General features: G+C 39.5%; 2 protein-coding genes across 6 annotated transcripts in view; one reads left to right on the top strand and one right to left on the bottom strand.

Moving 5' to 3' along the window:
- Positions 1-2,202: 2,202 nt before the first annotated feature.
- gskip (GSK3B interacting protein) lies at positions 2,203-18,471 on the bottom strand. 3 transcript variants are annotated; one of them, XM_062968446.1, is made up of 4 exons: positions 18,332-18,446; positions 16,398-16,433; positions 5,077-5,335; positions 2,203-4,001 (listed from the first exon to the last, which is right to left on the bottom strand). In XM_062968446.1, exons 1-4 carry the CDS (start codon positions 18,385-18,387, stop codon positions 3,840-3,842), a joined length of 513 nt encoding a protein of 170 aa, XP_062824516.1. In that variant the 5' UTR covers positions 18,388-18,446; the 3' UTR covers positions 2,203-3,839. The 3 variants fall into 3 exon arrangements, with proteins under 3 accessions (XP_062824516.1, XP_062824517.1, XP_003214370.1); XM_062968447.1 differs by lacking the exon at positions 16,398-16,433 and having other exon boundaries at positions 18,332-18,471; XM_003214322.4 differs by lacking the exons at positions 16,398-16,433; positions 18,332-18,446 and adding an exon at positions 9,379-9,550.
- The window catches only part of atg2b (autophagy related 2B), a 65,507-nt gene continuing 51,593 nt past the window's right edge, over positions 11,397-25,310 (top strand). For all 3 annotated transcript variants that reach the window (XM_003214321.4, XM_008108665.3, XM_008108614.3), the window contains exons 1-2: positions 11,397-11,927; positions 23,896-24,058. In XM_003214321.4, coding sequence (XP_003214369.2) covers positions 11,766-11,927; positions 23,896-24,058 — 325 coding nt within the window. In that variant the 5' untranslated portion in view covers positions 11,397-11,765. The remainder of the gene's footprint in view (positions 11,928-23,895; positions 24,059-25,310) is intronic.

The following is a 25,310-nucleotide window of genomic DNA, read 5'->3' as shown; positions in this document are numbered from 1 at the left end:
TGATGGTATAGTTGGGGCCGAATTTCCTGTGAACTGTTTAACTGCAAGCACAATGGAACATCCACATTTTTAGATCTTTGCGGAACATGGACAGGGTGGGTGCCAGTCTAATCTCCCTGGGGACAGAGTTCTAGAGCCGGGGGGCCACCGCAGAGAAAGCACTCTCCCTGGTCCCCACCAAACGTGCTTGAGACGGTGGTGGAAGCAAGAGAAGGGCCCCTCCCGCAGATCTTAGAGCCCACACAGGTTCATAGGGGAAGATGCAATCACAGAGATAGGCAGGTCCCAGACCGTTTAGGGCTTTGTAGGTAACAACCTGCACCTTGAATTGGGCCCAGACACTGATCGGCAGCCAGTGGAGCTGTTGAAATTTCCGAGCCGTTTTCAAAGACAGACCCATGTAGGAGAATTTTGAAGTTTGGAAATTTTAAATAAGGGATTCTCAACCTGACAGCTGACATTCAGACTCCACTACTTTGGAAAATTTGCTACTTTTGGACTATACTTTCAAGAAATCCCAAGATGTAAAACTGGAATTTTTAAAGAGGGGGCTGCTGTGAGTTAGAAAATAAACTTCCAGAAAAAGTAATTCAACACGGTGACATTTGTTAGGCTACTTAGAAGCGTTGGCAGAGTGGCAAACTCCTTTTAATCCTCTCTAATTTCAAACCAGCAACCCTACTTCCTACTAGAGAATAAGTGTGTCTGAACTCAGGCAGAGGAATGGTATTAAAATAACACTGCCTTCTTCTTAGGCTAAGAGAGTACATCTTATTTAAGGCCACCCTGTTTTCCAAGACTGAGCAAGGATCTGAACCCTGGTCTCTTGGAGTCTCAGTCCAATGCTCCAACCACGACACCATGAACTACAGTTCTCATCAACTGGTTGTTCAAATTGTGAGATTTTTAATCCAGTAACATACCTCACAACCTCCGAGGATGCCTGCCATAGATGTGGGCAAAACGTCAAAAGAGAATACTTTTGGAACATGGCCATACAACCCAGAAAACACATAACAACCCTGTGATTCTGGCCATGAAAGCCTCCGACAACACAAATCCAGTAACAGCTCCCACCCATCTCGATGTAGATGATAAACATGTGGGTGTGTATTTTCAAGTCACCCATTGACTTTTTGATCTAAGGGGTTTCATATACAGTGATACTCTGACTTAAAGAGTTTGATTTGTTCCATTACCAAGCTCTTAACTCAAAATGCTCTTATCTCAAAGTGAATGTGCCCATTGAAATGCTATTCATCCTTTCTGGGGCCCCAATCCGCCTCCAATGTTTTGTTGCATGTTTTTAAATAAGAAAATGTACTTTATAAATAACAATGTATAAATGCACATTCACATGGAACAATAAAAAGAAGGATCAACTTTAAAATGGTAGAAGCACAAAGTTGTGGCAAGGAAGCACAAAGTGAAGAGGCAGAAGCATCATTTTCTTCATACTGTACTCATTCCAGCCTCTGTCCCTCTCTTGCTTTCTCTTTCCCTTTCTCTCTTCATGAAGCCAAACATACCAGGAATAAAAACCACACAAAATCAACTAACCCAAAGTTCCTCGAAGCGGATAAGAGCAAAGTGGACAGCAACCTCCCAAAGTAGACAAGAGCCCAAGTCACAGAGGCTGCTCCCTTTAAGCCCTAAAGCTAGTGCTCCTTTTGGTGCTAGCTCTTAATTCAAATTGCTGCTCTTATGTCAAAACAAAAGCTGGGCCAAGCGATAGTGACTCAAAACGCTCTTAAGTTTGGATGCTCTTTAGAGGTTCCACTGTATTTTCTTAGAGAAGGAGTACTCAATAAGTGATTTCCCATTGCCTTCCTCTGAAATACTGCCAATGATTCCTTTGACAGCCCCCCATCAAAGTACAAACCAGGCCAGACCACACTTAGCTTCCAAGATCAGAAGGAATCTTGGTGCCTTCAAAGTATTCCCTGTTTTTACTAGTGCTGCTGTGAGGAATTTCTTTTGTTTTTATTATTTATACAAAAACAAGACACTTCCCTGTGCCCGTGCAAATTTTTGTGGTGAAGTATGACATTACACTGCTTTACACACACATACACACACCAGGAAAACCCTGTACAATTGATCTGTAAACAACATTCAGGTTTTTCATAGAAACCTTGCAGTCCTCCTTGTATATCTACAAGTAAAAAATTTAATATTTTAAAAAACACAATATAGACAAGGGTTTTTAAAATTCCTTTATTTAAGTATTCAGTAAATATGGCTATATTATTCACAAGGAGATACAATGGGGCGGAGGAAAAATTTTTCTCACTGAGGTATAACTTCCATGACACAAATCCAAATTATGAATACATATTTACCCAAATTTCTCTGTGCATTTCAGATTCTTTTTACAGAAGGATTTAAAAGGCAGATGGATAGCGGAAAATGTGGAACATTTCTGCTTCTAAGAAGGTGCGAAAACATTCACTTCTTCAAACGAGGTGGTTGTACTTCACGTTATCTCAGCCATAATTATAGCAAAACTAAGACAAAGCTATAATAAATGTTTCAGCTAAGCTAACTGCTCCTTCAGTTTTGCATCAGATTCTCTATTAGGATAAAATACTACTCAAGTAGCATCAGGTGTATGATATGTATATTTACACCTATCTGAAGATTCTGTTAAGTTCATTCACTTTATAAGATATCAGTTACTATTATGTAGGAAAACATATCATTAGGTGGTCCTTACAGCGAATATATAGCTCCGTTTTGAAAACGTGTTTCCCTCTAGCAGAATATATTCAAAGATGAACAGCAGCACTGGAAGTTAACAAGCTCATATATAACACAATCCATTTTTAGATCCAGTCCAAGTTATCAGTTTCAGTCTTTGGTTTTAAACCAATACCACACACTAGAAAAGGACACAGCATGGTTAAGATGACTGGAAGAATATAGGAGATTACAGAAATACTTACTATAGCAAACAGAATCAAAAATACTTTTTAGATATACTGTACATTATGTAGACATTCAAAACAACCGTAAATAGCTCTCTTTATGAAACAATAGTTTTAGCAAAAGCAATTCGGGATGGGGCTTTCATGAAGAATGTGGCTTTTCATTTCCTCATCTTTGTGCTTATCCCATTTGTATTTCAATTGATGAATACATTCATTATGCCTACAGTTCATCTTTTGTTTAACATCTGAGGCTTACTACCCACAGGGTACAAACACTGAACTCCACTATTCAGTTACTGAGAAGTATTGGGTTTAACATGTTTGCGGAACATGTACCAAGTTGTGTCTTTATTTAACAGTGTGAATTATCACACTTCCCTAGTGAATTAACAAGATTCCTAACTCCATGCACAAGATGCTGAACTTAAACATATATATTTTCAATGATTTCATAAAATTAAGTTTAGCTATGGCAAATAATACATGGTTTCAATAAAACTGAGTTAGTCTTGAAACACACTGTGTAAATTCTTAGTAGATACTGTATCTAAGAAGTTAATGTAACACCAGCTGTAGTTCCCTTGACATTAAGTATTAGGTCAATATCAGAGATTAGAACTGTACAGTCACTTTTACTTATCTGAAGAAATGAAGAACCAAGAACAGTAACTGCATGTATTTCACTAAGTTATTGGACAGGAGATTGGGTAATTTACTCAGAACAATAGTATAAATGATATTATACTTTATAAGTTGTTGCCACTAAAAATCATGGTGCAAGGAACACTGAAAAGCAAAGAATGCAACTTAAGGAAATTAGTTCTGTTATCATTGGATTTCAGTACAACCTATTCAGAACTCTGACCAGCAGCAACATTTTGCTAAATCCTGTTTTGATGGCAAATTCCATCATGACTGCCCATCCCTTTTCAAAGCTTCTAGTCTTTGTAGCAGTGCATTCCCAAAAGCTTCTCGATAGGCTGGGCTGACGGAGTCCAACAAAGAGTAGACAGTTTCATGGTAGGGATTCTGTACATTATCATCCACCTGGTCAAAAGCATAGCCAACTACCTGTATAAGGAAAACAATACATTTCAGAAATGAGAAGGGACTCTAAACACATAAACAAATTATGAGAATATCAAAACAGTCCCTGCAAACTGTCTATCTGCGTATTTTAAAAGAAGAATCAGCAACCTGTTCCATTTGCGATTAGTAGGACTGCTAAATGATATACTGTATAAGGAAATTTTTCTATATTTGAAATTCAGGGCAGCACCACAGGACTGTTAAGGGGGGAGGGCACTTAGCTAAATCTGGAGTGGACAGTGCTGCACTTACATTCTTAAGTCCTTAACAGAAAAAAAAGTTCTTTTGGAGTGGACTGCATTGGGAAATGTTCAATTATTCTCAGTACAGATGATCACTCCAGAAGCAACTCTGGTTGCTTCTGACACTAAAAAAAATTAAAAAAAATCACCATATTAAAAAGTACTGCCTGCCCAAGATTTAAAGATCATCTTGGGAAAAAGGCTATACTCATTTCTTAATGCACAAAGAGCTTTCAACAGTAACTAAGACAGTTATTAAATGTTTAATGGTGATTTCGCAAAGTGCAGCTATTCAGCCCCTGAAGCACAATGACATAACAAAATCTACCTGCTTCAGTTCCGTCCATACCCTTATTAGATAGATAGTAATCCTGATATTAAAAAACTGGTATCCCTACTTAAGAATCTGAAGTGATGCATAAAACTCTGATATATTAGACATTAAACCCAATTCAGTAATGTACTCCACTGGTGGGAATTTCTTCTCTTCCATAGTATTCCCTGCTCTTTGTGCTGCCCTGAATCTTTCAAAACAAGTATCAGAAAATGAGAGCTACAAATAGAAATCTTACCATTGAAATACAATAAATTAACATTTTGTTCTAAAATTCCAACATATTTTGTGATGATAAAAATAACAGAAGAGTCACTGTTCTGTATATGAAGGTAAATATTCTAAAAAATCTGACGCAAAAAACAACACACTGCGTCTAAACAATTGTGAACTGCTTTTTAAAAATATATAAAGCAGATTATGAAATACTGGCTGGCAAACGCTTTTAAAAATAAAAGATCTTCACAAAAGGGACAATTACCCTGAGTCCTGCTTCCGTGAGCTCCAGGCAATATCTGTTCCTTTCTCTAGTTTCCACATTGATGTATGCCACATCTTCTGCACATGGGAGGCTTTTAGAGACAAACATATTGCCAACAGCAAACAAGACATCATTCACAACGGCTTCTGCTTCTAATCTCATGTCTTTCACATCCGTTCCTTCAAATTCCTTGAATTCTGAATGATCTTCAATGCCTGTGCTATTCGATAGGTCCATGGGATTGTAGTCAGTCTCCATTCTGTGCATAAAACAACAAGGCTTTTTTCAAACATCACTTAATTATATAGTTCACTATAAACAAGATACTCTAATGCCAAATCTATTTATTAAACTACATTTTCCTTCCATTCAGAAGTGACACTATAAAAAGAAATACAAACACATGAGATTATAATACAGTAATGACAATGGGATTCTGGTAGTTACAAATATACCTAAAGCAACAAAACATGGACAGTTTAAAAAACCCAGATTCTTTTAATATGCTGACTTTTATGATATGGACTATCAAGTAAAGAGCCAACAAAGTATTCAGCAAGGCAGTAATTTTATGTATGCTATTATATTTCCACAAAGCTTTCCAAGAGGCTTGTGGCAAAAGTTACTGCAAAGGACTTCAAGCTGGCATACGGTAATTAAAGTTTGGAAACTCCAGAGTCAAAGAAATCTCAGTGGAAAAGGAAACGTTTTCAATAAAGTGGAGACCTATGGCTCTTCAATGCTCACCAGCTCTAAACAGCATGGGAAAATAACTGCAATGGAAAAAAGATATATTCCTATTGGGTAGCATATAGGAAGTCGTTGAAACCTATTTCCAGATGGTCTTGACTCCAAGGGGCAATACAGGAAAGAGAACCTTTACGACACCATTCTTAGCCTTTGATTCCCCAAAGTTTTGAACGTTTCCCAGAAGGAAAATATAGCCAAAGTTCAGGGGATTCTGTGGACAGCAGTTTAAAATATTTGGAGGGCCAAATATTTTACGCTTGATCCAGGAAATGGAGTTGTGTTTGGATAGCTGATCAACCACCTCATGTAAGCACCTTGTACTTCAACATCCATGTAGCTTTAAAAAAATTAAACTAAGCTTTTGAAGTTCAACTATAAATAAAAGAGAATTAGATCTTCCAAGATGCCTTTTACAGCCCAAATGCAACACAGGAAAGTTTCTGAAACAAAACTCATCACTTTGGGCACAGTCTTATATAAGATTCTGAAACGATTTCTAAACAAATCAGAAGAATTTAAGTGAGCATCATCCCCAAATGAGTAGATGTGTTGCAATTACCCAGAAATCTCCAATCCACTCATAAAATATTTTCACACTGTCTACTACCTGTGACCTACCCATATTTACTTGAATCTAATGTGCCATCAAATCTAATGCACATCTCAATTTTTAAAACACTAAAACCCAAAAAGTATTTACCATATTATGCAAATCTAACACATACCCTAATTTTGTGGAAATAATTTAGTCAAAAAAGATGAGCATTAGATTAAAGTAAATACAGTAATTTTCCTTTTTCAGTACACAACTTTCCACTTCATTACACATGGATTCCAAACCACTCCACCAGAAATTTTTATTTTCCAAATAGCACACCTCCATAAAGTGATAGTGATTGTTCCTTATGTCAAATGAAGCAGCAGCTTTAGTACCTGTGAGAAAGATGATCTGCCAAATCTTTTAATCAACCCACATTGAGCCACCCCCCTTTCCTTCTGTTCAAACTCTTTCTCCACCACCTCTCTATCTCTTCAGTTTTGCACGTCAGTCTAGGAATTTCTTTTCTACCTCCGTCTCTTAGTGTACAGCTACACTGTAGAATTAATGCAGTTTGACACCATTTTAACTACTATGGCTCGATGTGATGAAATCCTGGGAGTTGTGGCTTGGTGAAGCACCAGCATTCTTTGGCAGAGAGGCTAAAATGTAGTAAAACTACAACTCCACTGATACCACAGCACTGAGCCATGGCAGATATAGTGTCAAAATGTGAATATTCTACAGTATAGATGTGCCCTACTTGTTGTTAACTAACACCCCTTCTCATATTCTCCTGACTTCAATAGGCTTTTCAAAAGACATAAAACTGACTTCTTAGCTTGAGCATTCCATATATATAACACCATTATTCCCATGCACTTTTCACCTGATAATTAAGTTCTCTATCAGACCCACATACATTATAACTCCAACAGGGCTGACATATCTGTGGTTGAAATTATACTGCAGACCTAATGCAATTTGACACCAGTTTAATTGCCATGGCTCAAAGTTATTGACTCAAGGGAGTTGTAGTTTTATAAGACCTTTAGCTTTGTGCTGGTGCCTCACCAAATGTTAGCCTTCTCTGCCCGAGAGTGCTGTTGTATCACCAAACTACAAATCCCAGGATTCCATAGGATTGAGCCAATTCTTAACAGCCTACTGGGAGTTGAAGTCCAAGACACCTGGAGGGCCCATGCCTGGTCTAGATGCATCCCACATTACTGCACTGGGAGATGTGTGGGGAAACCACCCAATATGTATGGTCAAGATGGGAAGGTGCTCCTGATCAGGAAAAAACAAACAAAACCAGGCAGTTAAAGAGGTTTCAAACTGCATTAATTCTGCAGTATAGATGCACCCCTGGACAGGCTGCAGCTTTTCATGCTCATACTCTGTAAAGTAGTTTACATTACACTGGGGCCTTTGGCATCCCCAGAGGCTTGGTTCCAGGAGCCCCGTGGACCCATAAATGCTTGAGTCAGTCCTCTGAATCCAACAGGTTCAACCTTCCACAGTTTGAAAATACTGAAAAGTAATTCCAAAAAGCAAATCTGGCTTTGGCCATTTTATATAAGGGACACTATTCCACTAGGCCACTGTATATAATGGGAAGCATACCTCTGTGGATACCAAGGACTCACTGTACCTATAAAGCCCTTTACGGCCTTGGACCAGGATACTTGAAAGAGCGTATCTCCTCCTATGTACCCGGAAGGCAACATCGATCAAGTGGAGAGGGACTGCTGACAGCTCTACACCCATTTCAAATGCGACTTTAAGTTACTCGACAAGGGACCTTTTCTGGGAACGCCCCAGCTTTGTGGGACCCCCCCCCCCCCAAGAGAAATCAGGGCCACTATCACTCTTTTATCATGTAGGAAAGGAGTGAATTTTTAATGGGTTGCTGAGAGTTTTCCGAACTGTATGGCCATGTTGCAGAAGCAGAAAATGCTTCTGGAACATGGCCATACAGCCCTAAAATCTCATAGCGACCCAGTGATTCTGGCCATGAAAGCTTTCGACAACATATAAAACTTTGATGTTTGAACTAGCCTTTGGGGGAAATTAAAATTGTAGCTGGACCATGGGTCTCTCTGGATCTAAGAGTACTGGAATTTGGCTCCCAATGGGGTTAATGAATGGTTTTAAATCCTGTATGCATGCTATATTCTGTAAATAGGGTTTTATTGCTGACAGTTTTAAATAATCAGGTTGTGATAAGGAATTTATCGGGGTTTTAATTTTTTTTACTTTGTATGTTCTTATTGTATCATTAGCTGCTTTGCGTCTCGCCTTGATGCGGGAGAAAAACGGGGTAAAAACAGATTCCAATCAAGTAATAATAATAATAATAAATACAGTCTGCACATTTGAGGGGGGGGGGAGAAGTAAAATTAATTTTCTAGATTGGAGCCTCCAATGGCCTAGGGGATAAAAGCCTCATGACTTGAAGGTTGGGTTGCTGACTTGAAGGCTGCCAGGTTCGAATCCCACCTGGGGAGAGCGTGGATGAGCTCCCTCTATCAGCTCCAGCTCCATGCGGGGACATGAGAGAAGCCTCCCACAATGATGGTAAAACATTAAAAAAAAAAAAAAAAAAAACCCAACAATATCCTAGTGTCCCCTGGGCAACGTCCTTGCAGACGGCCAATTCTCTCACTCCAGAAGCAACTCCGGTTGCTCCTGACACAAAAAAATTAATAATCTAGATTTATAAACTGCTAGAGGTACAAGCACCCTTTATATTATTATCGTTTTGGATTCCATTTTCTTTACTTCCCACGTAAAACAACAACAATAATATGACCATATAATGACCACATAAGGCAGTTCAAACTGTGTAGATACAGGCCTGGGCAAACTTGGGCCCCCCAGGTGTTTTGGACTTCAACTCCTAACGGCTGTTAGGAATTGTGGGAGTTGAAGTCCAAAACACCTGGAGGGCCCAAGTTTGCCCAGGCCTGATCTAGATGGACCCAATGCCGCTCTCGCCACGAGGTACCTACACATCAGTGCATCCCTTTCCTCGCCTGCGAGTATTTATCGCCTCTCTTCCGCTCCCAAAGGGACAGCTAAACCAAAGCCACCTTCTCTCCGGCTCCGTCCGAAGCGACTGAAGGCGAGGAACCTCTGCCGCTCTCTTTTCCCTCCTCCCGCTCGCCCCTGTCACGTGATTTCCTAGTCAAAGAGTTCCAGGCTCGCTCACAGAGATGTGTGTGAAGATTCTTCCGGTTCCCAAGCGGCCACGTGCGAGGAGAATGGGGAACCTCTCTGTACAAAACTATACAATACCCTGCTGGGTGAAGGAAAGTGTAGATCAGGCATGGGCAAACTTGGGCCCTCCAGGTGTTTTGGACTTCAATTCCTACAATTTCCAACTGTTGGAATTCAACCCCGTACTGCCCAAGTCTAAAATCCTAAATGAGGAACAGTTCAGTTAGCTTAGAATAGGCTAAGGGTTTCCCCCCATGTTTCCTGTATGACAGTTGGAATGTACAGTAGAGTCTCACTTATCCAACACTCGCTTATCCAACGTTCTGGATTATCCAACACATTTTTGTAGTCAATGTTTTCAATACATTGTGATATTTTGGTGCTAAATTCGTAAATACAGTAATTACTACATAGCATTACTGCGTTTTTGGGCTCGGGCTGTGGCACAGGCTGGAGAGCAGCTGCAATGAATCAACGCAATGAATCACTCTGACCAGGAGGTCATGAGTTCGAGGCCCGCTCGGAGCCTATGTTTGTCTTGTCTTTGTTCTATGTTAAAAGGCATTGAATGTTTGCCTATATGTGTAATGTGATCCACCCTGAGTGCCCTTCGGGGTGAGAAGGGCGGAATATAAATGCTGCAAATAAATAAATAAATAAATGAACTACTTTTTCTGTCAACTTGTTGTATAACATGATGTTTTGGTGCTTCATTTGTAAAATCATAACCTAATTCGATGTTTAATAGGCTTTTCCTTAATCCCTTCTTATTATCAAACATATTTGCTTATCCAACATTCTGCCGGCCCGTTTATGTTGGATAAGTGAGACTCTACTGTATCTAATTTCTTCTGCTTCTGCTCTCATTCTGATTGGTTGTGTAGAATGGATCCTTTTCTACTCTAAGCCTTTTGAATCTGACTTCTGCTTTTTACATCTTAGTATGAGACTGTGCTTTGTAATCTGAGAGCTCTCTTTGCATGTGGCTCAGAGAGATGTAGTGATGATTTCTCTCTCTCTTAAACCTTAGAAGAGATGGGTGTTAGAGTAGCTCAGACCCAGTTCTTTGATTATGAAGAAATGTAGTTAGTTGTTCATTACTTTAAATAAACTTTGTGACGTTTTAAGATTGGACTCTGCATCTTTGCCTGCCTAAGCTCTGAATTTTTTTACATTCGCACCATAGGGCACCTCATGCTCTGCTGGCTAATGAGCTGAATACTCAACTTTTATTTATTTATTTATTTCTCACATTTATATCCTGCCCTTCTCACCCGAAGGGACTCAGGGCGGCTTACAACAGTGGCAACAATTAGATGCCCATACAAACCAATATAAAACAGCACATAAAACAGTTAAAACTATTAAAATACATTATGAATTAAAAATATACATTTCAAACATAAAATCAGATCCGTTCTTCCTCCTGCTTTGTCTATAGTTCAGTCCGTGTCATTTTCATCATTTATTCATTAAAACTTTTAGTATCCTGTTGGGTTTTTTTAGATGCTCTGCTATATTTTAGGGTAGTTTTCTATAACACTAACAGTCAGTACAGGCCAGGGCATTATATAACTACAACTCCCAGGATTCTATAACCATGGCAGTTAAAGCAGTGTCAAACTGCATTCAATGTACAGAAGACATGCACTTTCAGGTAAGGTCGCTCGAAGCCGGAATTCGAGGGCAAAACGCACTGCTTCTATAGTCTCAACTCTACTGTCTTTCAGAAGAAGCACGTGACGTTCTCCCCCTTTCTTCTCCCTCGGCGGCGACCTTTGCCGGCTGCGCGTGACGTCACAGGCGGGCGCGTGACGTCAGAAGGAGGCGCCAAGAGGAGCCCAGAACAACAACAAGAGCAGCAGCCGGGCTTCTCTTCTCTTCTTTTCTGCGCGGAGAGAACGAACGAGATCCGCGGAAGGTGGGCGAGACAGTGAGGAGGCGGGGCCTGGGGAGCTTCTAAGCCCCGCCCCTTCCTTCCCCTCCCTCAGAGGGGGGCGCGCGCTGAGAAGATGGCGGCGGAGGCGTGAAGACGAGGAAAGAAAAAGAAGAGGGAGGCGGGATGGAGGCGCTCTCCCCTCCTTAGCCTTTGGCGCCTCCGGGGAATCGAGACATTTCCTGAATAGGAAGGGGAGGCCTGCTTTTCTCCCTTCGAGCCTTGCCTCATTTCTTTGCCACCATGCCTTGGCCCTTCTCAGAATCCATCAAGAAGAGGGCCTGCAGGTACCTGCTGCAGAGGTACCTGGGCCACTTCCTTCAAGAGAAGCTCAGCTTGGAACAGCTCACGCTCGATCTCTACCAAGGGACTGGCTCTTTGGCACAGGTGCCCCTGGATAAGTGGGTAAGGGCGCCTTTGCACCTCTCCCCTTCTTCCCTTCTGCCACCGCAAGTGTCATGTTGCAGTCAGGTCGTATTTCTTTGGCTCATTTGTCTCACTGTTTGCAAATGCAGTTGCAACTCTCAATTATTGGACCAGTGGATTGTGACCTGCTGGGATCATAACCTATTGGGGATGATGACCTGTTAGAATCATAACCTATTGGGGATGATGACCTGTTAGAATCATAACCTATTGGGGATGATGACCTGCTAGGATCATAACCTATTGGGGATGATGACCTGCTAGGATCATAAGCTATTGGGGATGATGACCAGCTAGGATCATAACCTATTGGGGATGATGACCTGTTAGAATCATAACCTATTGGGGATGATGACCTGTTAGAATCATAACCTATTGGGGATGATGACCTGCTAGGATCATAACCTATTGGGGATGATGACCTGCTAGGATCATCAGCTATTGGGGATGATGACCTGTTAGAATCATAACCTATTGGAGATGATGACCTGTTAGAATCATAACCTATTGGGGATGATGACCTGTTAGAATCATAACCTATTGGGGATGATGACCTGCTAGGATCATAACCTATTGGGGATGATGACCTGCTAGGATCATAACCTATTGGGGATGATGACCTGCTAGGATCATAACCTATTGGGGATGATGACCTGCTAGGATCATAACCTATTGGGGATGATGACCTGTTAGGATCATAACCTATTGGGGATGATGACCTGTTAGGATCATAACCTATTGGGGATGATGACCTGTTAGGATCATAACCTATTGGGGATGATGACCTGTTAGGATAATAACCTGTTGGGGATGATGACCTGTTAGGATCATAATCTATATCATAACGTATTGGGGTTGATGACCTGTTAGGATCATAACCTATTGGATAGCAGAGTTTCAGGATTGTTCCTTTAGTTTATTTAGTAATGGAAGATCTCTGGGCGCATACATATCTTGTTTCTATTCAATGCTCTCAGCAAACAAAGATTCTAGTAGACTTCTTTAAAATAACATGTTTGTTTTACTCACAACAGTTTTGAAGAGACTGTTAAAGATTGTAAGTTAAAGATACAAATTTAAACGTTTTAAAGCTTAATCTGACAACAAATATGTACAGTAGAGTCTCACTTATCCAACATAAACGGGCTGGCAGAATGTTGGATAAGCGAATATGTTGGATAATAAGGAGAGATTAAGGAGAAGCCTATTAAACACCAAATTAAGTTAGGATTTTGCAAATTAAACACCAAAGCATGTTATACAACAAATTTGACAGAAAAAGTAGTTCAATATGCAGTAATGCTACATAGTAATTACTGTATTTACGAATTTAGCACCGAAATATCACGATATATTGAAAACATTGACTACAAATATGCGTTGGATAATCCAGAACATTGGATAAGTGAGACTCTACTGTATTTAAATATTTCTTGTCAGATTAAGCTTTAAAACGTTTTAAGTTTGTATCTTTAATTTGCAATCTTTAACAGTCGCTTCAAAACTATATTGCTTTGTACAGTCTACGTCAAAGAACTCAAGCCTCAACTGACTTCTAACTTCCTATACTGGGTTCTGTACTTAAAGAGACTCAAGCCTCAACTGTCATCCCTCAACTGTCATCCTTTTAAACAGTCACTGAATCAGTCACATGGTCTTCAGCCCCTCCCACTGCCCCAAGTACATAGAGCTAAGAAAACCAAAGACAGACATTTCAGGAAATGAATGACACATTATAAACAGACAAAACATTGGATAGAGGAGGCTTGAGAAGCTTTTTATCTCCAATACCAATGGAATCTTGATGCAGTTCTAGGCTGCCTCAATAGGAGTATAGTATTGAGATTAATCATGGATTTTAATCATATGTTTTATATTTTTCTATTGTTTTAATTGTTTTATTGGATTTTCATTGCTGTTTTAATTATGTGCAGGCATTGAATTGTTGCCAATTTGTACGCCGCTCTGAGTCCCTTCGGGTGAGAAGGGCGGGATATAAATGTTGTAAATAAACAAAATAAATAAATTAATGGAAGTAAGATCGGCTCTCAGATCAGCCAGGGAGGGCCTCCTCTCAATCTCACCTCCCTCACAAGTGTGTTTGGTAGAGACAAGGGAGAGGGCCTTCTCGGTAGTGGCCCTCTGGCTTTGGAATGCCCTCCCTAAGGAAATCAAACCCTCATAACTTTAGGAAGAAGTTGAACATCTAACTATTTGAGCAGGCTTTTGATAACGGCTAAGAGTATCAACCACCATATCGGACAGGACTTTAAATGGTTATTAGAACTATAATTTATAATGCTAGATACCCTCATAGGGATTGGCTGGCTTCAACAGCATTTATATACACACTGTTTTCAGAGGACTAAATAGTCTTTTAAACTGATTATTTACGTTTACACTATTGTACTATTTTATTTTATTAATTGACTAGCTGTGCCCGGCCACGCGTTGCTGTGGCGAAGTATGGTGGTGTGGGAAATAAAGGATTGAGGAATTGGTGGTAGTTAAGGTCAAGGGTAAAGGTTTTCCCCAGACATTAAGTCCAGTCGTGTCTTACTCTGGAGGTTGGTGCTCATCTCAATTTCTAAGCCGAAGAACCGGCATTGTCCGTAGACTCCTCCAAGGTCATGTGGGATGACTACATGGAGCGACGTTACCTTCCCGCCGGAGCAGTACCTATTGATGCACTCACATTTGCATGTTTTCGAACTTCTGGGTTGGCAGAAGCTGGGGCTAACAGTGGGGGCTCTCTCCGCTCCCCCAATTCAAACCAGTGGCCTTTCAGTCCAGAAGTTCAGCAGCTCAGCGCTTTAACACGCTGCGTCATCAGGGGATAATATTTCCTAAAGGTTGTGAATATACAATATTTCTGATTGGTTTTTTTTGTTTGTTGGAGGCAAGTATGAATGCTGCAATTAGGAAAAATGATTAGGATGTAATGGCCTTGCAGCTTTAAAGCCTGGCTGTTTCCTCCCTGAGTGAATTTTTTGTTGGGAGGTGTTAGCTGGCCCTGATTGTTTCCTGTCTGGAATTCCCTTGTTTTCAGAGTGGTGTTGTTTGCGATATTTTATGTGCTTCTACTGTCTGTGGCCCTGAGAAAACAGGATTTGCCAGACTTTGATGATGGGAATAGTTTGTTGGGAGGTGTTAGCTGGCCCTGATTGTTTCCTGTGTGGAATTCCCCTGTTTATTTACTGTCCTGGTTTTAGATATTATATTGTTCTGCATTATTCTATCCCAGAAATTATTTCATATCAAAGTAGAATCTCACTTATCCAACATTTGCTTATACAATGTTCTGGATTATCCAATGCAGTCTGCCTTTTCATAATCAATGTTTTTGTAGTTCATTGTGATATTTTAGTGGTAAATTTGTAAATACAGTACAGTAGAGTCTCACTTATCCAACATAAACGGGCTGGCAGAACGTTGGATAAGCGAATATGTTGGATAATGAGGAATTAAGGATAACCCTATTAAACATCAAATTAAGTTATGATTTTACAAATTAAGGACCAAAACATCATGTTAGACAACAAATTTGTCAAAAAAAGTAGTTCAGTACACAGTAATGCTATATAGCAATTACTGTATTTATGAATTTAGCACCAAAATATCACGATATATTGAAAGCATTGACTACAAAAATGCGTTGGATAATCCAGAATGTTGGATAAGTGAGTCTTGGATAAGTGAGACTCTACTGTAAATGCTACATAGCATTACTGCGCATGGAACTACTTTTTCTGTCAAATTTGTTGTATAATATGATGTTTTGGTGCTTAATTTGTATAACGATTACCTAATTTGATGTTTAATTGGCTTTTCCTGAATCCCTTCTTATTATCCAACATATTCACTTATCCTGCCGGCCTGTTTACGTTGGATAAGTGAGACTCTACTGTATATTTGTAATCTTATATTATCTGCTCAGAACTGGATTATATGAGGCTCATTCTTCACAGCTGTATAAAATGCACACTGAAGTGGATTATATGGTAGTGTGGAGTCAAGATAATCCAGTGCAAAGCAGATAATATAAGATTATAAATGGGTTATATAGCTGTGTTGAAGGGCCTTGAGTCTACACTGCCATATAATCCAGTGCAAATTAGATAATCTGTGGAAGAAGTCTAAGTGAGGCCTAAATCTGCCTGTCCCCTAACTGAAACCTGGCTGTCCCTTGGTTGCTAGGCAACCAAGTGGTCAGAGATTAGCCCTCTAAACTGGCAGCAATTGGCTAAAAAAAATTATTGCTCTCCCTCTAATTAGGACTTTATTTTTCTTTTCTTTTTGTTGTATCAACCTTGAGGCGTGGATGATGGGTTGTGTTGTCAAATTTTGAGGTTGTGGGGCCTGTACTTTTGTTGTTTTGTGAGTCGCCGTGATGCCATCACTCTTTTATATATATAGATATGTGATTATTGTCTGTGTTATATCACTTACTGTATTCGTTGTTTTGTTGTAAGCTGCGCTGAATCCCTATGGGGAGAGGGGTCGAGATATAAATAAAGCTTATTATTATTATTATTATTATTAGTAGTAGTAGTAGTAATAGGCGCACTCTCTTCTGCTTTAGTTAGACCTCACCTGTAATAACACTTTGTCTAATTCTGGGCACCAAAGTCAAAGTCAGTTTTATTTGTATTTCGTCCCATCTCCCTATGGGGACTTGGGATGGCTCACAACATACATGGCAGCCATTTGATGCCGTACAAAACACAAAAATACAAAAACCACAAATTAAGTATAATGAAAACTAACCATAATTAAAAATAGGATTAAAAACCAGATCTGTTGATTAAGATCAAAACCACTCTAAGGCCCTGTTCAATAATCATTATGTGAGAGCCAGATGTTCAAGCATCACCATAAACCTGGGCATATAGATGAGTTTTTATTTCTTTTTTGAATATGGAAAAGCATGGGGGCCAAGATTCAAGAAGGATATTGACAAGCTGGAACGGGCCCAAAGGACAACCAAAATGTTTAGAGGTTTGGAACAGAAGCCCTGTGAGGAGTGAATGAGGAAACTGGGTATGTTTAGCTTGGAGAAAATGAGTTTGAGAAGGGACATAATAGCCATGTTTCATTATTTAAAAGAATGCCATATGGAGGAAGGGACAAGCTTATTTTCTACTGCTCTAGAGACTAGGGCACAGAGCAATAGATTCAAATTGCAGAAAAAGAGATCCCAGGGCCCTTCCAGACAGGCCCTGTATCCCAGGATCTGACCCCAAGTTTTCTGATTTAAACTGGATTATATAAATCCGCAATGCCAGATAATCTGGGATAAACAGAAAACCTGGGATATAGGGCCTGTCAGGAAGGGCCCCTGTTTAAACATTAGAAAGAACTTCCTGACAGTAAGATCTGTTTGACAGTGACAAAGGCTGGATGGCAGAGGTGCACTAATTATGTTTTCCTGCATGGCAGAATGGGGTTGGACTAGATGGCCCTTGTATTCTCTTCCAACTCTATGATTCTATGAATTGGGAAATCACTTTTTTGGTTTTAACAGGTGGATTCCAGCCATTTGTTTTGATTTCCTTTCTTCTGACTCAGCTGCTATTAGTCATCACTATGACAGTTTAATAAATAAATAAATTATATATAGTATAATACGGTAATGAATCGCAATCTAAAATTCTGCATCATCCCATTCACCCTCCTTTCCCAAGTCACACACGTTGATATAATATTGGATAAACCGAATATGAGCCATAGCTATATCTGAAAAAAAAATCCATCCACTCAAGTGGGTTTGGTGGGATCACGAGAAAAGACAGTTTTGGTAGTTGCTCCCAGAATGTGGGACTCCCTCCCAAGAGAGACCATGATGGCCCCATCCCTGCTGGCCTTCTGCAGGTGAAGATTTTCCTCTGCCAGTAGGCATTTAGGGAAGAATAAAGGGCGTACTGCTGGGGAAGTGTGTGTGAGATTCAGGAGCGGCAGGGTGTGGTGTGTGTGTGTGTTTTAAAGGCTATTATAAGTGTGTCACATTTTACTCTATTTTTTAATCTTAATCCGCACTGTATTATTTAATTTTTTTTAAAAAAATATTTGTATTGTGCTTTTTAAACTCTGATCTAAGTGTGGGATTGTTAGCCTCCTTGAGTAAGATGGGGTATTGTTAAAGTAAATAAATAATATTGTGTAGCTTTTAAGCAGGTAGGTGACATTTGCTCTAATTTAAATATCCTCTGATAGGCTTTGTTGCTTTTAGTAAGTTGACTTAGGACAGTATTTAAAACACACTTCTTACTGGCAAGATTTAATTGTAAAGTATACCTCAAAGTTATTGAAACAGAAAACACTCCAAACTGTGAGAAGAAAATTGTAATAGGAATATTGGGATGAAGGAAGGATAAACTACTCACTGGTTGAATTCCATGCTCTGTGGTGCATGTTCATTTTCCATTCCACTATCAGTCATATCTGCTATGATGGCTTAGATGGATACTTCCCATCATTGCAAAGTTACCATTTGAATATTGTGGTTTCCCCACTCACTCTCTAATATATCAAAGCACTGACATCAGTGAACAGTGTATTGTGATCACATTGTTTCCACTCAGACTGCCAGAAGTGATTATTGATAGGAGTAGGCGCTAGTAGGTTGATTGTTTTACTGCCAGTTATAGTCAAAAACAGATTTCCATTGTGATATGAAACAATGCTGGAATCGAGCACACCCTCAGTAAGCTGCAAGCTGGAGAATGTTAAATTACCTCTGCATCTGTCTCTGTGTTCATATGGCATTGAATGTTTGCCATGTATGTGTACATTGTGATCCGCCCTGAGTCCCCTTCGGGGTGAGAAGGGCGGAATATAAATACTGTAAGTAAATAAATAAATGCTAAGTCAACCAACATTTTGGAACCTGCCTCTTTAGTACCCTCATTCTGAATCCATAATATTTGCTTCATGACCAAGCTGTTTCCATTTGAGAATGTGGTATTATTTAAATAATGAAGTGTATAGCAGTATGGTACTATCTTTCCACGGTGGTGGAAGTGCATGCTGCTGTGAAACAAGAGGTTCAGTTGCTGGTAGGACTGCTACTGGGCAACAGCAGTAGTGTGGGTGGATCTCTCACAAAGAACCACATTGGCACTATACTTAACACTTGTTAGTACTTCACAAAAGGAGACATGCTACACCTCCTTTCAATGTCTTTTACCCATATAAGACAATCCAAAATTATACAAGATATAGCACTAGAAGAAGAGACTCCCAGGTTGGGTGGCACTCAGTGACCTACTGGGATAGAGCAAAGGACAAAAATGAGTAGCACTATGGTTAATGATTCAGTTGGACTCAAGACAAATGGATGTTCATTTCAGTGGTGAAAAGAAAAGAAGCTGCACAATACATTATAGGAACACACAGGAATGTGAGGCACATGCTTCTGGAGAAACAGTGAAATAAGAAATTGAATGTATAAAGATTGCAATATTTGGTGTGAGTGAACTAAAATGGATGGGAATGGGACATTTTGAGAGAGGATTCCACAGGAGTAATGTAACGAAAGCAGTCAGAGGATACAGTGCAAATCTGAGCAAATCATATCAATACGTTATGGAAACCAACCACAATTCAAGTGTATTCTCCAATTACAGAGTCAGGAAAAAAATAATTTTAAAGATTCTATGCTGGAGTGCAGAGGAAATGGATCACACACCAAAACAGGACTTTTTGTTAATCACAGGTGATTCAAATGTAAAAGTAAGAAATGACATATCCAAAGATGTATGAAAATTTGGCTTATAATCAAGAAATGAAGCAGGAGAGCATCTGATTGAATTGTGCTAAAGACCAACAATTCGTTCATCACAAGCACATTATTCAAGTGAACATTGTAGTGGCAGTATATGCGGACATCATTTGATAGCCAGTGTAGAAATTAAATAGACTATATAATTGGGAGCAAAAGATGGAGGTCAGTTCTCTCTGCAAAAACAAGGTAAGGAACAGTTGATATAAAAATAGAGTAAATCTAAAGAAGAACATCATGCCAAAATACAATCTGAAAAACATCCCCATAGAATTGAAATATAACATAAAATTGATTGGCACTTCTAGGGCTATTTGACTAGCAGCCAGAAGAACCTTGGGATGAACCCATAAACATTATCAAGGAGATAAGGAAAAAACACTACCTGTAGCTAAAAAGAAAGAACTCTCAAGGTTGCATTATTGAAGGATACACACATTTAGGGAAGCCACAGGCAAGAGTCTATTTGACGTGAACAGATCTGTTGATGATAGAGTGACATAGAATTCTCTCATTCATGGGGGCAGTATAAGTTGAAGCGGATATGACAACAGTTAACAATAAAAACAGTAGATATAAAGAAGTGACACTGTTCCTTTATTGACTTATTTGATGACTTCCTTCTAGAGAAGATACTTCGTGCTTGTTCTGGCCTATAGTCCATTATGCAGGTACTAAATATGAGAATGCTCCATCACATCTATCTCAGTCTGCTGGAGTATAACTCTATATAGGATGGGGAATTGTGGAATTGCTGCCAAGCATAGCTAGGTGGTTGAGCAAGCCATAGGGAGCATATTATGGCAGTGTTATTTATTTATTTATTTTGTTTACAGCATTTATATTCCGCCCTTCTCACCCCGAAGGGGACTCAGGGCGGATCACATTACACATATAGGCAAACATTCAATGCCTTTTAACATAGAACAAAGACAAACAAACATAGGCTCCGAGCCGGGCCTCAAACTCATGACCTCCTGGTCAGAGTGATTCATTGCAGTGATTGATTGCAGCTGCTCTCCAGCCTGCGCCACAGCCCGCCACAGTGTTGCTCTTAGTTTGCTTTTAAGCAAGGTAATGATTTAGCCTTGGTCTTTGACCATGAAAATTTTATTTTAGGTCTGTCTATATGAACACGTTCTTAATGATATTTTTTATCTGAGGCCTTTTTCTGTGTGTGGCTACCTTCAGATGTGTGCCTGAGAGCTGCTACCAGGAACAGCTTTTCTGTGGTGGCACCCCAGCTATGGCATATCTTCATTTGTTATTGCTGTTGCTGTTAGTTAGAAATTACAATATTGTTAAAATCCGGTAGATATAACCTTCTTCCAGTGCTGGTTTGTAAGGGGAAACATGGAGGCTCCCAGGCATAGCTGTTGTGACTGCGCCTTCGGGGATTATGGTTGATGGTGATGGAATTCGAAGAGGAAGAAAAAACCCTCGTGATGAGGGTTCACTGGAGGAGTTGCGCAGGAAGCGACTTAGAGAGCTATATGGGGGATCTTCTGAGGAAGATTCAGATGGGGAGATGGATGCTGAGGAACAGGTGGTGGCTGGGGAAGCGGGCACTGAATGGGCACAGCCACCGGAGATGTCTGGGGATTTGGGGCTTATGGATACTTCTGAACCTGGGGTTTCTGCAGGAGCTGATCCCAATTGGGATGCTTGGAGAAGGGAGGATGGTTCTTTAAGTGTTCATGGGGCTAAGTGTGGGCAGGATGATTGGGACTCTGACGAATTGCTAGGTACTCCAGATCCATGAGCTCTAGCTGTGTGGAGTTCAGACTCTGAGTAGATTTGGGACACCTGGTGTTTGGGTGTGAGTGTTTGGTCACCCAGGAGGAAGGGGAATAAAATGGGAATGTTTGGCCACTGCACTTTGCGTGTGGCAAGGTGTTGCTGAGGCGCCATTGGGATCTCTGTGTTTCCATGAAGACTGAACTTGGACTATGATTTGAATCTGCTGATATCATCTAGCTTGGCTCTCGCTGTGTCTTATCGTGGACCTGTTTTGGATGACTGCACCCTCTTCGGACTTTGGATTGAATTTGACCTGGCTTCTGTCTACGCCCTCTGACTGACGGCTACTCCTGGCTTCTGACTATTAGTTTGTCTTTCGGAATTTCTGCTGCCTCCTGACCTGACCTTGGATTCTTTTGACGACGGCTATTCATCATCCCTTTGAGGCTCTCGGCTTATCTACACCTTGGAAGCAGCTTTACTGCTTTTCTAGTTTGTTTATTTTCCAGCAATTAACTCTATTTGTTTTCCAAAGCTGAATTGAAGCATTATTTAGTTTTTTATTGAATGCCAGCATGGGAAATTAGCGTGGCTCGTTTTTGAGTTATTATTGTCCAATCTACTCTCGAAACACTGAAAAGTGAAGTGTTTCAAGGATATTTCCTGTGTTTATGTTATTTTTTGGCTTATCTTCGGAATAAACTTTGTTTTGTATGTTAACTGGCGTCTGACTCTTGACAATAGCTGTGTCTACTGCTCTTCCTATGAGACCACTGCTAAGCCTGGAGCCATCTAATTGTCCTTTCACATCCAGGAAAATTACGGGGCATCCCCTGTTCCCCCAATAAAAGCAGAAACTGGAGTTTGAAAGCTCCCAAACTCTTGCAGCTGATGGAGGGAAGAGAAGAACTTCTAACTGTCCTTGCACAGTCAGGGTAAAGTTACTGTGTAGAGAAGTACAAAATGCAATGGCTTGAAAGTATTTTTCCTGACATTGGAGAATACGTTAGTGCAAAGCTTCTACAGAGTTCTGGCTCATGTCTGCTGTTTTATTATTTTAATAACTTTTGAGATTCTCCACGTTTTTGTTTGTATTGGTAATAGGCATTTTTATTTTCATAATGACAGTTTCCCCTTTAAAATAGATTTTTCCACCTATTAACCCAAGGCTTATTTTCCATAACTTTTAATGTTTTCGTGTCTAGTTTTTATAAGTTTTTTTCTGTTTCATGGGGTTTATCATATAGTAATTGTGAGTCAGAATATATAATAGCCCTCCAAAGAACAAGCAAGCAGTGCAGTGTTTGTTAGGTCACTACTGATCATTCTGTTTCATTAAACTATCACTTTCATAATGGTATGAGGCACTCATTGCTTGGTAAATGTTTTATATAAATCTTCCATATGTCTTCTTTCTAAGCATGACTGCTTCTGTATATTCTGAGTCTGATCCCTTCCCAGTTGATCTTCTGGAGCAGAGTGGTTTCACTGTGTCCCAAATGTTATGTTAGAGAGGACTGTAGAAGCAGAAGCATATTTAGCAAGAAATAGGAACATATTTAGCACTTCCATGCTAAAAGTAAATCATTTTAGAAATACTGTACACATATGCTCTCAACATATGGCCCGAAGCCAGTTGCGGTCTGAACTACAGTAGAACCACTCAGTCATTGGAAACTTGGTAAGACAATTTCCATTAGTTTCAGTAGATCTGCTGTAGTTGGAACTAACACTTGGATTTAAGTTGCTATTTTCACAGTAAATCTAGACAATTTTTCCTTTCTATGAATTTCTTTTAAGGTTTTTCAAACATTTGCAGTGGTTGATGCAACTTTATAACCATGAATAATTTCTCAGCCTATTTCAAAACTATTGCAAAGAATAACATGCAACTAAATAAGCATAAATCCTTTTATTTGTCATAGTGCAGGGCATTTATAATAGGCATAGCACAGTAGTTAATTGCTTGTTTGTATTGTAATGAACATTTTCCATAAGCATTTTGCCTGCTACATTAATCTTTGCTTTAGCCACAGTTAAAATGTAATTGTGGTAACACTTGGATATGGCATATTAGTTATTTTGAGACTCAATTGAAACTGGATGTAATTTAGCAATATATATATATTTTTGGAGTGACTAAGATAATATGAGACATCTGTATACCCACTGTATACTATATTCAGTTATCTATCTTTTGCAGATTATTGTATAATCAAATTCCTAGATCTTTATTGGAATTGGACATTGCTATTCTCTTTAAGTCTTTTAAATTCATTTTGAGAAATTCCTTGACTTAATGTGTACCACTGAAGGGAGCTTGCTTTACTTTTGGACATTTTAATTATGTAACAGATATAATGAAAACTGAACAAGTTCTGCTTATGTTGCTCTACAAATTTTGTCTATTTTCTCTCCTCGATTTAGAGTCTTAATGAGATTCTAGAATCCGCAGATGCTCCTCTGGAAGTCACTGAGGGATTTATTCAGTCAATTTCTCTATCCATTCCCTGGGGCTCTCTACTTCAGGACAATTGTGCACTTGAGGTGAAAGGTTTAGAAATGATCTTCAGACCAAGGCCCCGTCTAGGTAAATTATTGCTATTGTTATATCCCTTGTTCTTTATCTAGCTTTATTTTCTTTATTTTGTCATTGTTATTGTGTCCATTTAGATAAATTATGAAAATGAATGCCTATTAGAGATATCCTTGCACACATGAAGTTTTGGACCATATTTACTTGGAGTCTCTCAATATTATTGAAGTTCACCATGTCTTCTGTGTGCATCCCTGTTGAAATGACATGAGGGGGAGACATTTTATTAAGTGACATGGAAATGCTGCAGCTATGTGGTTTTTTTCTACTTTTGTTGCACCATTTCAGCAATATGGGTAAATCACACACACTACCCACATATTAAAAATATATTTATACAAATAATCTTCTTCATAGGGTTGTTGTGTGTTCCTGGGCTATATGGCCATGTTCCAGAAGTATTTTCTCCTGACATTTCACCCACATCTGTGGCAGACATCCTCAGAGGTTGTGAGGTATATTTGAAAAACTCAGCAAGGAAGGTTTATATATCTGATATATAAGGTATATTGGAAAAACTCAACAAGGATATATAAACTATGATGAACCTGTGAGGGTGTTGGGATTAAAAGAAAGCTCTCCCAAAGGATTGGAAGATTTGGGAAAGTTTGAATAAATTTTCAGATGGTAATGATCATCACTTTGAATTATGTCCAGAAACATACTGGTAGCTAATAAAGCTATGTCAACAGGGGTGTTATGTGCTCCCTACAACCAGCTCCAGTTAACAGGTTAATTATAACATTTTGGACCTACTAAAGTTTCTGAACAGTTTACAAAGACAGCTTCACATTGAGTGTGTCACATCCCAAACGGAATGTAATCGAGATATGTTTTATCTTGGCCAGATCTGAAATTTCCAAGAATATGAATAGCTGGTGCATTCACCTAAACTTGACCATCAAGGCTCAGGGCTGTCTAGGAGTACATCCAAGTACTACACCTGAAATTTCAGAGGAAGTCTACCCCATCCAGCACAGGCTGAATCCCTGCTCCCTAATCTGCGTTTTTGATAACTGGCTTATATGGGGAATAACCTGGACCCAAGTTATGTAGGACTTTATACAACACAACAAGCATCTGAATTGTGCTCAGACACAGACTGATAGTTGGTGAAAATACTATAATAAGGAATTTGTGTTCTCTTTCTAACTAGCCACAGTTATATATAGCTGTATATAAATACTGCTGCTGAAACATTTCAAATATAAAGGAAGATAAACCTGGAAAAAAGTGCTTATATCCC

The sequence above is a fragment of the Anolis carolinensis genome, chromosome 1, assembly GCF_035594765.1.
Source record: "Anolis carolinensis isolate JA03-04 chromosome 1, rAnoCar3.1.pri, whole genome shotgun sequence".
In the NCBI taxonomy this organism is placed as follows: Eukaryota; Metazoa; Chordata; class Lepidosauria; order Squamata; family Dactyloidae; genus Anolis; species Anolis carolinensis.
This window is presented reverse-complemented; position numbering and strand designations above follow the sequence as displayed.

Coding starts and splice junctions, on each gene's coding strand:
- gskip (XM_062968446.1), bottom strand. CDS start 18,387: ATGACTGATAGTGGAATGGAAAATGAACATGCACCACAGAGCATGGAA. Junction 16,434..18,331: donor CAGAGCATGGAATTCAACCA/GTGAGTAGTTTA, acceptor CTCTCCCCATAG/GGATTCAGCGCAGCTTACAA. Junction 4,002..5,076: donor TCACGGAAGCAGGACTCAGG/GTAATTGTCCCT, acceptor TTCCTTATACAG/GTAGTTGGCTATGCTTTTGA.